Here is a 12,787-nt window from a genome sequence, read left to right as displayed (position 1 = left end):
TTTGCTGTTTTGCTTCCACCACAATAAAAATCACACTTCATAACAGCTCTCTCTCTCTTGCTCTCTCAGTGTACTTCAAGAACAGTTTCCAGTCTAAAAATCTGTTTTCTGCATTATTCGCTTGCTTGTTACGCACAAGTCTATCATTGTTTACAGCGCTGTCAGCCGTTGTTTTCTTTCCTTTTACTTACTTCCGAAAAGAAAACCTAATTTCTGCTGTTCAATACTGAACAAATTTAAACTTAAAATTATGCAAAATTGCAAAACGCTTTGCCGTGTTTCTAATCAAACCTCTGTAACTTTGCTCTGCTTCACGTCAGCAGCATCAGATAATGTTCATATGTTGATTAATGACTTTATTTCGTTTTTGATCTACTGCAGAATATTTTTATAAAACCCCAGGCCAGGAAAATCACCTTCATGTTTTTCTGTGTTTTATCTTCAGCTACTTTGACACAAAGGCCTCTGCTGTGATGCTCACACCTTTGATAAAGTCTGGAAAGTGTCAGCTTCCTTTTTACTCTCAATCATTTGAATCACTTTTCTGCCCCTGGCTACAAATAATGAGTTTTACTCAGCTGAGCCGTTTTGATTCTTAAACGCAGAAAATATTTTAACTAAAACCAACTTTTGGCTGCTTCCTTTTTTACAGCAAGTCACCATAGCAGGCAGCTCCACGTTAGCTTGGGCAGATTTGTGGGTGTGGGGTGGAATTGTCATCAACCCACCTGGCCAGTGGATGTTGGTGAGCACAGGCACCCAACTTTGCGAACTCAAATGAGGTGATGTAGGATTTTCAAACCTTACCACAGATTCTTCTACCAAATATCGAGGATGAGTTTGTGTATTGATGATTTTGATCCTCAAGGTCAAAGGTCAGGTTTTTGTGAAACTAAAAAGACCACATAAATCAAACACCCAGGAAAAATCAAATCAAAAATGTGTTTGACCCATTTTATGATTTATGATTCGACCTCGATATGATCCAACTGCTAGGTGTATGCAGACATCTGAGATCCCTCAGACTACATGGATATTAGGAGGATCTAAAGTCGTGTGCCTGTGTTCATATACCTTAAAATCTGAAAAAGTGCATTGTATTTCTAAATATAATTTATACAGATGTTAGGGAGATGTTTAATCCACTATACTAGAAATATTAACAAAACTAAACAAAATAAACAATCTAACACCAAACATGGACATGCACAAACACGTAATACAGTTAGAGTAACCTCAGCGGGCCTGGAGAACGGCATCTTTGCTGCTGTAATCTTACTGAGCACAACAACTTTTTTGTGGAAGTCAACATATTAAAAATAAATAAATAAAAGGAACGTGACTTCCCGTTCTCTAACTCTCATAACTATTTTTAAAACTTCAGTAAGTCATTGCCAAATACACAAATATTGTATGTCCCCATTTATATTTGGTGACACTTAAATTACATTTTATTTAATTCTTTTATCATAGCCAGTATCACCTTTCGCCAAACAACAATGCTGTTTGTTAGTGTGATTATAAAATTCAGTTTCTTTATTTTATCACAGGAGGCCTGAAACCTGTCCGGCGTTGGTTAAAAGAAGGCGCTGACATAGATTTACCCCATTTCAGGTGGATTACCTGTGCTTTATTTAACTTTATCAGGTGTTTTTTATGAAAAACAGCCCAATCTGTATCCAATCTTCCATTTAGACCTACGTGGAAATGTATGATACTATAAACTCAGCATTGTGGCACTGACCATCACACACATAAATTCATACGCTGGTTATAATGTGGCACGCACAAGCTGACAAAGGCAGCCTAAAGTATAATGAATATAACGTTTATATTATCACGGTAATGATACACATTCCTTTTCTGTTCACATACAGCTCAATGCAGCCAATCATATGGCAACAACTAAATGCATTTACACATACAGACATGGACAAGACTCAGGTTCACAGTGAGCATCAGACTGGAGGAAAAATCTCTAGGATTGACAGAGAATGGTCCGAAAAACAGAAACTACTCAGTCAGTTCAGTTCTCTGGATGAAAATGTCTTGACCCCTGATGCCAGGGGTTAGAGGCAGGGGTGTTATAAATAATCAAAACTTTAAAAAAAAACCACCAAAGAAAAATAGACTAGGTGAAAAACCTTTGTGAACTTGGAAAGCTTAGGCTACTTCGTTTGAAAACGCATCATTTTCTCTCCTTTTTGGCCTCCCGTCCACACTGAGACGGCGTTGTCCTCAAGGAAAAACGCAGCGTTTGAAACGCATGCATTTCAAAACGGAGCTGCCCCGTCGCAGTGTGGACACTCTAAAACGCAGACTTCCTAAAACGATGACGCATTTTAGTCATGTGACGCATGCGCAGGACTGGAACGTAGGTGCTTTGGGCCGTTTCAACGTGGACGCAGAACTCTGAAAACGACTGAAAACGCTAGTGTGGACGCGGAGCTAGTGTGGACGTAGCCTAACTCACCTGATGAGGCAGCGATGAAGGTGTTTATTGAGACTCCGAATCTCTAAGACTGTGAGTCATCAAATTTCGACAACTTTTGTGTTTCAACTGTAATGTCTGCACTGATTTCCTAAATCTTACCTCTCACATATACCCTCCAAACAAACTAACTACAAATAACATTAAAATTATTAAAAACGAAACATTTTCAAACAAAGACGAAGCTAAAACGACAAACCCCACTCTGGCAACTAAAGTTAAACTGAATTAAAAACAAAAAGTCTGAAATGAAATGTAAAAGAATTCTTGCCGCACTTTGGGCCCATTAGTACATCAAGCATCGTTAATCACAGCGTACCCATTTTCAATGGCTGCTTCCAGCAGGATAATGCAAAATGGCACAAAGCTCAAATCATCTGAACCTGGTTTCTTAAACATGGCAGTAAGTTCACTGTACTCAGATGTCTGTTGCTTTATTTCTGGATCTCCCCTTCTAATGTGACAGGATGAATGTATGAGATAAGGAAATAATCGAGCCACAAATAAGAGAAGTGGTAAAGGACACTTTCACATCAGTCAGTGTCCTGACTGTGCAGGAGGAGGACGTGACATTTCATCTGTGAGTAAGACAGCGAATTTTTACCGAAGTTTTTTTTCTTCTTCATTTTTTCTTCTGTGCAGGGCTAAAGCTGGTAAAACCTGTTTTTAGATCATTTATTTAACACATTTTAATGCTGTGGTGTGTGTGTGTGTGTGTGTGTGTGTGTGTTCTGTGCTTGTTTAGGATGTCTGCTAAAATTAGTCCACGCATTAGCATTAGAGTTTATTTGATGATCAGTCAAACAGTCAAACTGTAATTTCCCCACCACATTACTTTATGACATTAGCACGAAGCCTCCAGCTGTGCTCCAAAGCTGTTAGCATGGCTGTTTCATTATTACATTGTGTCACACCAGCACCTGAAAGAAAAGCTCTGAGTTTGATTTTGTGTTTGTGTTTTGCAGGCACTCAGGAGAAAAAGTCATGAAGTTTCTCGTGTTTGTCCTGTTAGTATCTCAGTGCTCGGCGCTCACCAGTCAACAGTGTCACCACTGTGAACAAACATCCTGCGACTGCTCGAGCCAAAACCTTCGAGAAGTCCCTGCAGCCGCTTCAAAACTCATCACTGAGCTCGATCTCTCTTTAAACGCACTGGAGACGATAATGAAAGATGACTTTCTTTCATATGCCGCTTTGAGGGCTTTGTTCGTGAATAACAACAGGATCAAAACCATCCATGAAGACGCATTTCACCCACTGACTCATTTGGAGAAACTGGACTTGTCCTCAAACCAGTTGGAGACTTTGTCTTCTGGTTGGTTTCAGAACCTGACTTCTCTCCACTACTTGAATCTTTTGGGAAACAAATATTCAACACTTGGTCAGGGAAACCTTTTCCTGCCACTGAGGAGCTTGAAGACCCTCCATTTTGGAGGACCTTTCCTTCAGTCTGTCAGTAAAAGGGATTTTTCTGGCCTTTTTAGTCTTGAGGAACTTGTTTTTGAAGGAAATCATCTGCAAGTGTTTAACAGAGGAAGTCTGAGACAAATTGGACCCATTAGCCATGTAACACTTAGACTCAATGGAGTATTTCACAGAGATTTAGCAGTAGTACGAGCTATATTGTTAGACGTTGTTCATCCAAACACAACAGTGACATTCACTGACACACAGTTTAACAAAAGTTTGCAAATGTTCCCACTTCACGTGGCCATCGAGCGTGGTGCTACAGGTCTTAGTTTCAAAAATGTGAACATGTCTGTGTCAGCTTGTGTACAACTTGTGAATATTTTTTCAGGCTCTGATCTGACTTTTTTTGCCATTGAAGATTCTCACATCTTCAAAAATGAAGAGGAAGTCCGTCTGCATCACATAAACCTGACCAGCTTGGATGTCATCGTCTTCAAAAACATTGATATTAACGTGTTCTACCGTGTTCCTGAACTCCATTTCATGCAAAATATACTGACTGTAGTAAGAAGGGCATCTATGATAAACACTATGTTGTTTGTCATTCCCTGCCAATCCACTATTCATTTCTCAGATTTGGAGTTTTTGGACATCAGTGACAACATAATCGGAGATTTGACACTTATGGAAATGATGTGTTATGGCATTGGTGTCCTTCTAAATCTCCGCACACTCAACATCAGCAAAAATATTTTGTCTTCAATCAACAGCAAACTCTTCACTAGACTAGAAAAGCTGGAAAACCTCGACATGAGTAGAAACTCATTTGACAGCATGCCTTCGACTTGTTCCTGGCCAGCAAGTCTCAAGTTCTTAAACCTTTCGTCAACTTCTCTTCCTGAGGTGACATCCTGCCTACCACAGAGCCTACAGATCCTTGATTTATCCAGAAATAAACTGACTGTCTTTAACATTGAGTTGCCGCTTCTCAAAGAGCTGTACATCTCTGGCAACAAGCTTGGAAATCTCCCAGATGGGCATTTATATGTCAGCCTCGCAGTTCTCTCCATTCAAGACAACAACATGGCCAAATTCAGCAGTAAAAACCTGCATGATTACCAGAGCCTGAGGGTCCTGGAAGCTGCTGGCAACCCTTACGTCTGTTCATGTGACTTTGTAGGTTTCGTGACAAATGACTTGATGAACCACAAAACTGTAGTTAGACATGACTTAAAGTCTTACATCTGTGACTCTCCCGATGCAGTGAGGGGGGAGAGAGTGTCAGACGTGAAGCTGTCAGTGTTTGAGTGCCACACAGCTTTAGCGATTTCTTTGCTCTGCTTAGGCATCCTGGTGCTGTGTGTGCTCATTGCAGGTCTGTGTTATAAGTTCAGCGTTGTGGGGTTAAACGAAGGTGATCTGGGTGGAGGCAAATGTGATGCCAGCAGTCGAGCAGCCGGAACTGCCGTTCTGACAGAACTTTGTCAAAATCAGGTTGCGGAAAGCGATGAACTCCAGGACGTACCTGGAGTCGCCTCACGACGAAGATCACATTCCAGCGTTCTGGCAAAGTCTGAGAACAGCGATGAAAACATCTGAAATTGATAATAAAGACAATCTATAAAAGGGTTTATACTTACAATTTTGATTGTACAAACACATAATTTACATTTTCTAAGCGCTACAATGTCAGGGACTTTATGCTACAAATATATTTTAAGATTATTATATTGTAGTATGATATTTTAAGAGTATTATCAAAGACAGCATGGCGTATTTTGAATGTAATTTGGTCAATCTTTTTTAAAAACTCAATTTTCTCAAGAATTCCCTTCATTTGACAGTAAAAACAAAGTACAGAAGGGTGCATATGGATCATTTTAGAATCTTTTAAAACTTGCCCTTGTATTTCTGAAATCCTTTTAAAATCTTTCTCTTAACTTGTCATATAAATGTGCTAAAAAATGCTTAGCTCTTTGTACATAATTTGGGTTGGAGCTGCATATTACTCATATATCTTTCAGTATTGTGCTAATTTAGTTTGAATGTTTCAGGAATTGTTCTTTTCTTTCTTTTGAAGTTTTCTTTCCCTCCATGAATGCGTGTACTCTAGTGGAGGTTGACATAAAAACTAACGAGAGGTAAGTGAGTGGTCTATTACAGGTCATAATGGTTTTATATACAATAAAGATTTAAAAAAGGCAAAATGATCTTTTTGTTTTTGTTCACTGGAATGTTTCAAAGTTATCATAAGTACCAAAACCTGTAACTGACACAATTTATGTATATGTGAAAAACTCAAACAAAAGTGATTATATAATCAGTTGCACAAGATCTTTGGGCAATGACACATTTTGTGTTGTAATTTTGCCTCTGTGCACCACCGCAATGGATTTAAAATCAAATAAGGCAAGCGTAGAGTTTCAGCTTTAATTCAAGGCTTGAATAAAAGTATCACTTACAGTCATTTTTATCCAAATTGCCCATTTTCAAAAGAAATTGGAAAAAAATATAATTTTTGTTATAATAAAGATTGTTTTTAATACTTGTATGAAAGTTTTCAGTCAGTGATTGCTGGAAGGGTAGAACACGTTGACATCACCATTTGCTCTGCTTCGCCTTTGGTGCAAGCTACCGTCAGCTGCTTACTGGTTGTGAGTCTCTGCCTTCAGTTTGTCTCCAGTAGCTGAAAAGCATGTAAAATGTAAATATAAGCAGAATGCAGTGATCTGCAAATGCCACAAACCATTATTTTGTTTTTATTTTTAATTAATATGAACTGAGGCAAATTGGAAAACTGTTCTGACGTAAGACAAAACAACATTTGCAATTCTTTTTGAAAAACTTGGATCCTCTGCCCTCTCCACTGAAGATGAGAGACTATCCAGCTTCTTATTATTCCCAGTGCAAAACTCTGCATCTCTGACGCTATGTGGATGCATCAATGCATATGGAATTGACATCTTGCACATCTGGAAAGACGTACCACACCTAAAACATAGCAGCAGAGTTTAAGTGCAGTTCAGTCAAACCGTTATAAAGGTTAATAAGCAGTTTTTGTGGATGAAGCTGTATTTCCCTAACAGCATCTTTCCGCAGCAGTGCTCTGCTTTTACTGACCACAACAAATTTTTGTGGAAGTCCACATTAAAACTTTCCCATCATGCAGAAAAAAAGTAGAACTTGAATTTCCCGTTGTCTAAATGCTGACACGTGTCAGATTCTTTGCTCTTAAAATGTTGCAATCTTGGTCAAAGTAAGCAACTTCCCAAGTCCATATTGATATTACTGTTACAGAACTATTTTTAAAGCTTCAGCAAGTGAACAAACACTAACAAACAACAATGAATGCTGATTGTTAGTGTGATTATAAAATTCATTTTCTTTATTTGATCACAGGAGGGCTGAGGTTGGCTGAAAGCTGGCGCTGACACAGATTAATTTTGGATTACTTGCGGTTTATTTAACTTTAGTCCCTCAATCTAACACAATGAACAAGTGCTACAGTCACACTCTTTCAGGCTCATTCTCACACAGGATGGAGTCAAGTCTTTATGACCTAAGCCTAACTGCACCTTTTGTCTTTTTCTTCCCTTTATGTTTTTTGAATATTTAACAATTGTCATTTTTCTTGTGCACTTGAACATAAACACATTTTATTCAAATGCTCGACAAAATATATGAAAGAAATGAGACACCAGAGAAACTAAGACCTAGCTTCTGTTCTTCTTATCTCTAATCCCTGCAGGGAAACTGTCACTCTATTTCTCTGTCTCTACTTCTGAATATGGACCAGTGTGAGGCATGAAGACATAATTTAGGCAAACAGAAGTAGTGGAGGGCCCTTACAAAGCAGTCAATATCCTGGCTGTGCAGAAGGAGGACGGGACATTTCACCTGTGAGGAACACAGCAAGATTTATTGAGTTATTTTTCTTCATTTCTCTTCTAAACCCGATTAAACCTGTTTTTAGATCAGTTAATTTAAGAGGTGGGAAGTAACGAAGTCAAAAAATAGCTAGCGAGGAAGAAAAAGGGGAACGAGGGTTTTTTTTAAGTGGCAGAAGTGCAACATTTCTATCAGTTCAACAAACATCAGCAAACACACAAACTGTCTGTGTTCAGTTTGTCTCACTGTGTGTTGCTAGCTAAAGGTCCAGCTGCTGTATTTTACAGGCAGAGAAAAGAAAAAGAGCAAACTTCACTCAGAGATGGAGAAAGATGTAAGAGGACAGGACAGGAGAGGTTAGGTTTAAAGGTAAGGACTCAGTGACGCTTGATAAACTGCAAATCTAGTGTCGCAGAGATCAATTTGCATTTAAGCTGATTATGCTTAGATACATTCATTGAATTCTGACTTTATATCAACCGTCTAGTATTAAAATAGGTATAAAGTGTATAGTGTCAGTGTAGGAAATGGAGCTAAGCAAAGACATCTGTGAAACATCTGTTGACATCTTGTTGAATTCACTTGTGTGACTCCACAAAGAGCAGAAGGGCTGCTGATCACAGCCTGTATATAAAGAAACTTCTCCGAAGCTCATATTAGAAATTATTGTGAGTTGTGATTCTTTTCCCTGTGCTGATCAACTACACAGATCTTAGTGTTCCCCCATCTGCTGAATCCCACTGTAACCCTTGACTGTGCTCACTTTACTGTTTAGGTGTGGAAGCAAAGTCAGCCTCTACAATGTAGGGAACAGAAAATAGTTATTTTCACTGCGTCTGTCCTAGATAACAGATTCAAGCTGAGTACATCCACTACAATTACAATTTAGATTTGAATAACATTTGTATGCTCATGTATTCATATTATTTTTTAAATATATTAATATAGCAAAACAAAGAAAATGGCTCGTAGAATTGTCCTTAAAGGAGCTACTTTTTAGTTTTACTGTGCATTTTCACTTTTGAGTAAAAACGTTGCTTCAGTACTTTAACTTTTACTGGAGTATGTTTTAACACCTGTATCAGTACTTCTACTTAAGTAAAGAAAGTCTGTACTTTTGCCACCTCTAAATAAGTTTAAACGATGCAATGACAAACAAATAAAAATATCAAAAAAAACTTAAGATTAAATTCATTTTCAAGAATATTTACCAATTCCATTATTTTCTTTTCTTTTTTAAATGCACAGATTAAAGATTTTGTAGAGACTGTAAACATTCCTCAGAGATTTTGATATGACAGCATCACAGAGTGCTACAGATGTCAACAGAACACATGTATGATGTGAATCTCATATTCCACCACTTCTTAAAGTGTTGAAAACAAGCCTGATATGACATTAGCACCATTTCCCCACCACATTACTTTATGACATTAGCACGAAGCCTCCAGCTGTGCTCCAAAGCTGTTAGCATGGCTGTTTCATTATTACATTGTGTCACACCAGCACCTGAAAGAAAAGCTCTGAGTTTGATTTTGTGTTTGTGTTTTGCAGGCACTCAGGAGAAAAAGTCATGAAGTTTCTCGTGTTTGTCCTGTTAGTATCTCAGTGCTCGTCGCTCACCAGTCAACAGTGTCACCACTGTGAACAAACATCCTGCGACTGCTCGAGCCAAAACCTTCGAGAAGTCCCTGCAGCCGCTTCAAAACTCATCACTGAGCTCGATCTCTCTTTAAACGCACTGGAGACGATAACGAAAGATGACTTTCTTTCATATGCCGCTTTGAGGGCTTTGTTCGTGAATAACAACAGGATCAAAACCATCCATGAAGACGCATTTCACCCACTGACTCATTTGGAGAAACTGGACTTGTCCTCAAACCAGTTGGAGACTTTGTCTTCTGGTTGGTTTCAGAACCTGACTTCTCTCCACTACTTGAATCTTTTGGGAAACAAATATTCAACACTTGGTCAGGGAAACCTTTTCCCGCCACTGAGGAGCTTGAAGACCCTCCATTTTGGAGGACCTTTCCTTCAGTCTGTCAGTAAAAGGGATTTTTCTGGCCTTTTTGGTCTTGAGGAACTTGTTTTTGAAGGAAATCATCTGCAAGTGTTTAACAGAGGGAGTCTGAGACAAATTGGACCCATTAGCCATGTAACACTTAGTCTCAATGGAGTATTTCACAGAGATTTAGCAGTAGTACGAGCTATATTGTTAGACGTTGTTCATCCAAACACAACAGTGACATTCACTGACACACAGTTTGAAAATAGTTTGCAAATGTTCCCACTTCACGTGGCCATCGAGCGTGGTGCTACAGGTCTTAGTTTCAAAAATGTGAACATGTCTGTGTCAGCTTGTGTACAACTTGTGAATATTTTGTCGGGCTCTGATCTGACTTTTTTTGCTATTGAAGATTCTCAGTTCTTTGAAGATGAAGAGGAAGTCTTTCTTGTTGACATAAACCTGAAAGGCTTGGAGGTCATTTTTCTCAGAAACATTGATATTGTTTGGTTCTACCGTGTTCCTGAACTCAGTTTTATGCAAAATATGCTGACTGTAGTAAGAAGGGCATCTGTGATAAACTCCAAGGTGTTTGTCATTCCCTGCCAATCCACTATTCATTTCACAAACCTGGAGTTTTTGGACATCAGTGACAACACAGTCGCAGATCGTGCATTTATGGAAATGATGTGTTATGGAAAGGAGGATGTCCTTCTAAATCTCCACACACTCAACATCAGCAGAAATCGTTTGTTTTTAATCAACAGCAAACTCTTCACTAGACTAGAAAAGCTGGAAAACCTCGACATGAGTAGAAACTCATTTGACAGCATGCCTTCGACTTGTTCCTGGCCAGCAAGTCTCAAGTTCTTAAACCTTTCGTCAACTTCTCTTCCTGAGGTGACATCCTGCCTACCACAGAGCCTACAGATCCTTGATTTATCCAGAAATAAACTGACTGTCTTTAACATTGAGTTGCCGCTTCTCAAAGAGCTGTACATCTCTGGCAACAAGCTTGGAAATCTCCCAGATGGGCATTTATATGTCAGCCTCGCAGTTCTCTCCATTCAAGACAACAACTTGGCCAAATTCAGCAGTAAAAACCTGCATGATTACCAGAGCCTGAGGGTCCTGGAAGCTGCTGGCAACCCTTACGTCTGTTCATGTGACTTTGTAGGTTTCGTGACAAATGACTTGATGAACCACAAAACTGTAGTTAGACATGACTTAAAGTCTTACATCTGTGACTCTCCCGATGCAGTGAGGGGGGAGAGAGTGTCAGACGTGAAGCTGTCAGTGTTTGAGTGCCACACAGCTTTAGCGATTTCTTTGCTCTGCTTAGGCATCCTGGTGCTGTGTGTGCTCATTGCAGGTCTGTGTTATAAGTTCAGCGTTGTGTGGTACATGAAGATGACCTGGGCATGGCTAAAAGCAAAGAGAAAGCCAAAGTTGAAGAAGGGAGTGCTCCAGTACGATGCCTTTGTGTCCTACAGTGAAATGGACTCCGGCTGGGTGGAGGCGCATCTGATCCCGGCCCTGGAGCAGTCGGAACCGTCCCTCCGACTCTGCCTCCACAAGAGAGACTTTGTTCCCGGAGGATGGATCGTAGACAACATCATGGACGCTATAGAGAAGAGTCACAGAACGCTCTTCGTCCTCTCCCAGAACTTTGTCAGAAGCGAGTGGTGCAAGTACGAGCTTGACTACACCCATTTTAGATTGTTTGATCAAAACGATGACGCAGTTGTGCTGATTCTACTGGAGCCCATTGACAAAAATAACATCCCCAAAAAGTTCATCAGGCTGCGGAAAGTGATGAACTCCAGGACGTACCTGGAGTGGCCTGATGATGAAGATCAGATCCCAGCGTTCTGGCAAAGTCTGAGAACAGCGATCGAAACACCTGAAATTGACGATACAAACAATCTATAAAAGCACTTATATTTCACATTTTGAATATACACTCACTTTTATATTGACATTTTCTAAAAGCTAAAATGTCCCCAACTTTACTCTGAAAGCAGGTATTATTATAAGCAAATATAATAAAATTTATATAATTTTTTTTTAATATTTACTTTCTTCAATTAATCCCTACAATTAACCATTAAAACAGTAATTTTGGAGATTTTGTTAATCTGAATTTGCAATTCTAAAAATATTTGAAAGTCCTCCTGTTTGACTCGCCATATAAATGTGCTAAAAAAGGAATTTGATGACTGAATAAAAAGTTTAGCTCTTTGTACACAATTTGGGTTGGTGCAATAAAGTACTCACTTATCCATCTGTATTAAATTTTGTTTAAAAGAAAATATAATCCTGTCTGGAATTGCTCAGTTTTTTCCTTTTTTTTGTTTTCTACTCCTCTTTAATTTCCTAGAAGAGATGATGCACCAAAGCAACTTCCACCTCTTTGTTAGCATGCTCAGTCTGTCCATTAGTATATGCGAGAGTCTTGTGATTGGTCCAGACTATGAAACCTCCAAAGTTGTAGTTTCTCTCTGCAGGCGAGAGGTAATGAGGGGGAAAAAAACCACATGGACGAATATTTCCATGTCTTGTTGGGTGAGGACTGCTCCCACACCTGAATCTGAGGTGTCCTCTTCCACTAGGAACTGTTTACTTCAGTCAGGTTGAGTGAGAATGTGGATGTAGTGGAGAGCTGTCTGAATCTGTCTGCAGAGTTCCACTGAAAAGGGTGCTTGTGAGAGGTTAAACTGATTAGTAGCGACGCAACTCCATTGAAACCACGAATAAACCTCTAATAGAAGCTTGTAAAACCCAGAAACCTTTTCAGATGTCTCCTGTCTGAGGGTACGGGCCAGTCGACCACGGCCTTTACTTTTACAGGGTCTGCTTGCAGTTGCTCTCTTCCCACAATGAATCCCAAAAGAGACACAGAAACTAGTGCTGTCAGCATTAATCCCGTTAAAATGATGTTAATGCCATAACCGCTTTAACGCAGCAAATCTCCGTTAGCGAATTATCGCGGT

At 39.4% G+C, this 12,787-nt stretch overlaps 2 protein-coding genes across 4 annotated transcripts; both read left to right on the top strand.

Moving 5' to 3' along the window:
* The first annotated feature begins 2,367 nt into the window (after nucleotides 1-2,367).
* LOC146667803 (toll-like receptor 2 type-2) lies at nucleotides 2,368-6,379 on the top strand. Of its 2 annotated transcripts, XM_085409484.1 has the most exons (3): nucleotides 2,368-2,524; nucleotides 2,958-3,071; nucleotides 3,457-6,377. In XM_085409484.1, the coding sequence occupies exon 3, from the start codon at nucleotides 3,476-3,478 to the stop codon at nucleotides 5,498-5,500; it is 2,025 nt and encodes a 674-aa protein (XP_085265610.1). In that variant the 5' UTR covers nucleotides 2,368-2,524; nucleotides 2,958-3,071; nucleotides 3,457-3,475; the 3' UTR covers nucleotides 5,501-6,377. The 2 variants fall into 2 exon arrangements, with proteins under 2 accessions (XP_085265610.1, XP_085265611.1); XM_085409485.1 differs by lacking the exon at nucleotides 2,958-3,071 and having other exon boundaries at nucleotides 3,457-6,379.
* Nucleotides 6,380-7,594: 1,215 nt separating this feature from the next.
* LOC146667802 (toll-like receptor 2) lies at nucleotides 7,595-12,058 on the top strand. 2 transcript variants are annotated; one of them, XM_085409481.1, is made up of 2 exons: nucleotides 7,595-7,800; nucleotides 9,344-12,058. In XM_085409481.1, exon 2 carries the CDS (start codon nucleotides 9,363-9,365, stop codon nucleotides 11,724-11,726), a length of 2,364 nt encoding a protein of 787 aa, XP_085265607.1. In that variant the 5' UTR covers nucleotides 7,595-7,800; nucleotides 9,344-9,362; the 3' UTR covers nucleotides 11,727-12,058. The 2 variants fall into 2 exon arrangements, with proteins under 2 accessions (XP_085265607.1, XP_085265608.1); XM_085409482.1 differs by lacking the exon at nucleotides 7,595-7,800 and adding an exon at nucleotides 7,864-8,158.
* Nucleotides 12,059-12,787: the final 729 nt, after the last annotated feature.

Source organism: Rhamphochromis longiceps, linkage group LG6, assembly GCF_057381845.1.
Source record: "Rhamphochromis longiceps isolate RC_006_pf linkage group LG6, R_longiceps_female_GT1.1, whole genome shotgun sequence".
NCBI lineage: Eukaryota > Metazoa > Chordata > Actinopteri > Cichliformes > Cichlidae > Rhamphochromis > Rhamphochromis longiceps.
Note: the sequence above shows the minus strand (reverse complement) of the source record. Positions and strands in the feature narration are given on the sequence as shown.

Excerpts from the sequence above, each read along its gene's own strand:
- LOC146667803 (XM_085409485.1), top strand. The coding sequence starts at position 3,476 with ATGAAGTTTCTCGTGTTTGTCCTGTTAGTATCTCAGTGCTCGGCGCTC.
- LOC146667802 (XM_085409481.1), top strand. The coding sequence starts at position 9,363 with ATGAAGTTTCTCGTGTTTGTCCTGTTAGTATCTCAGTGCTCGTCGCTC.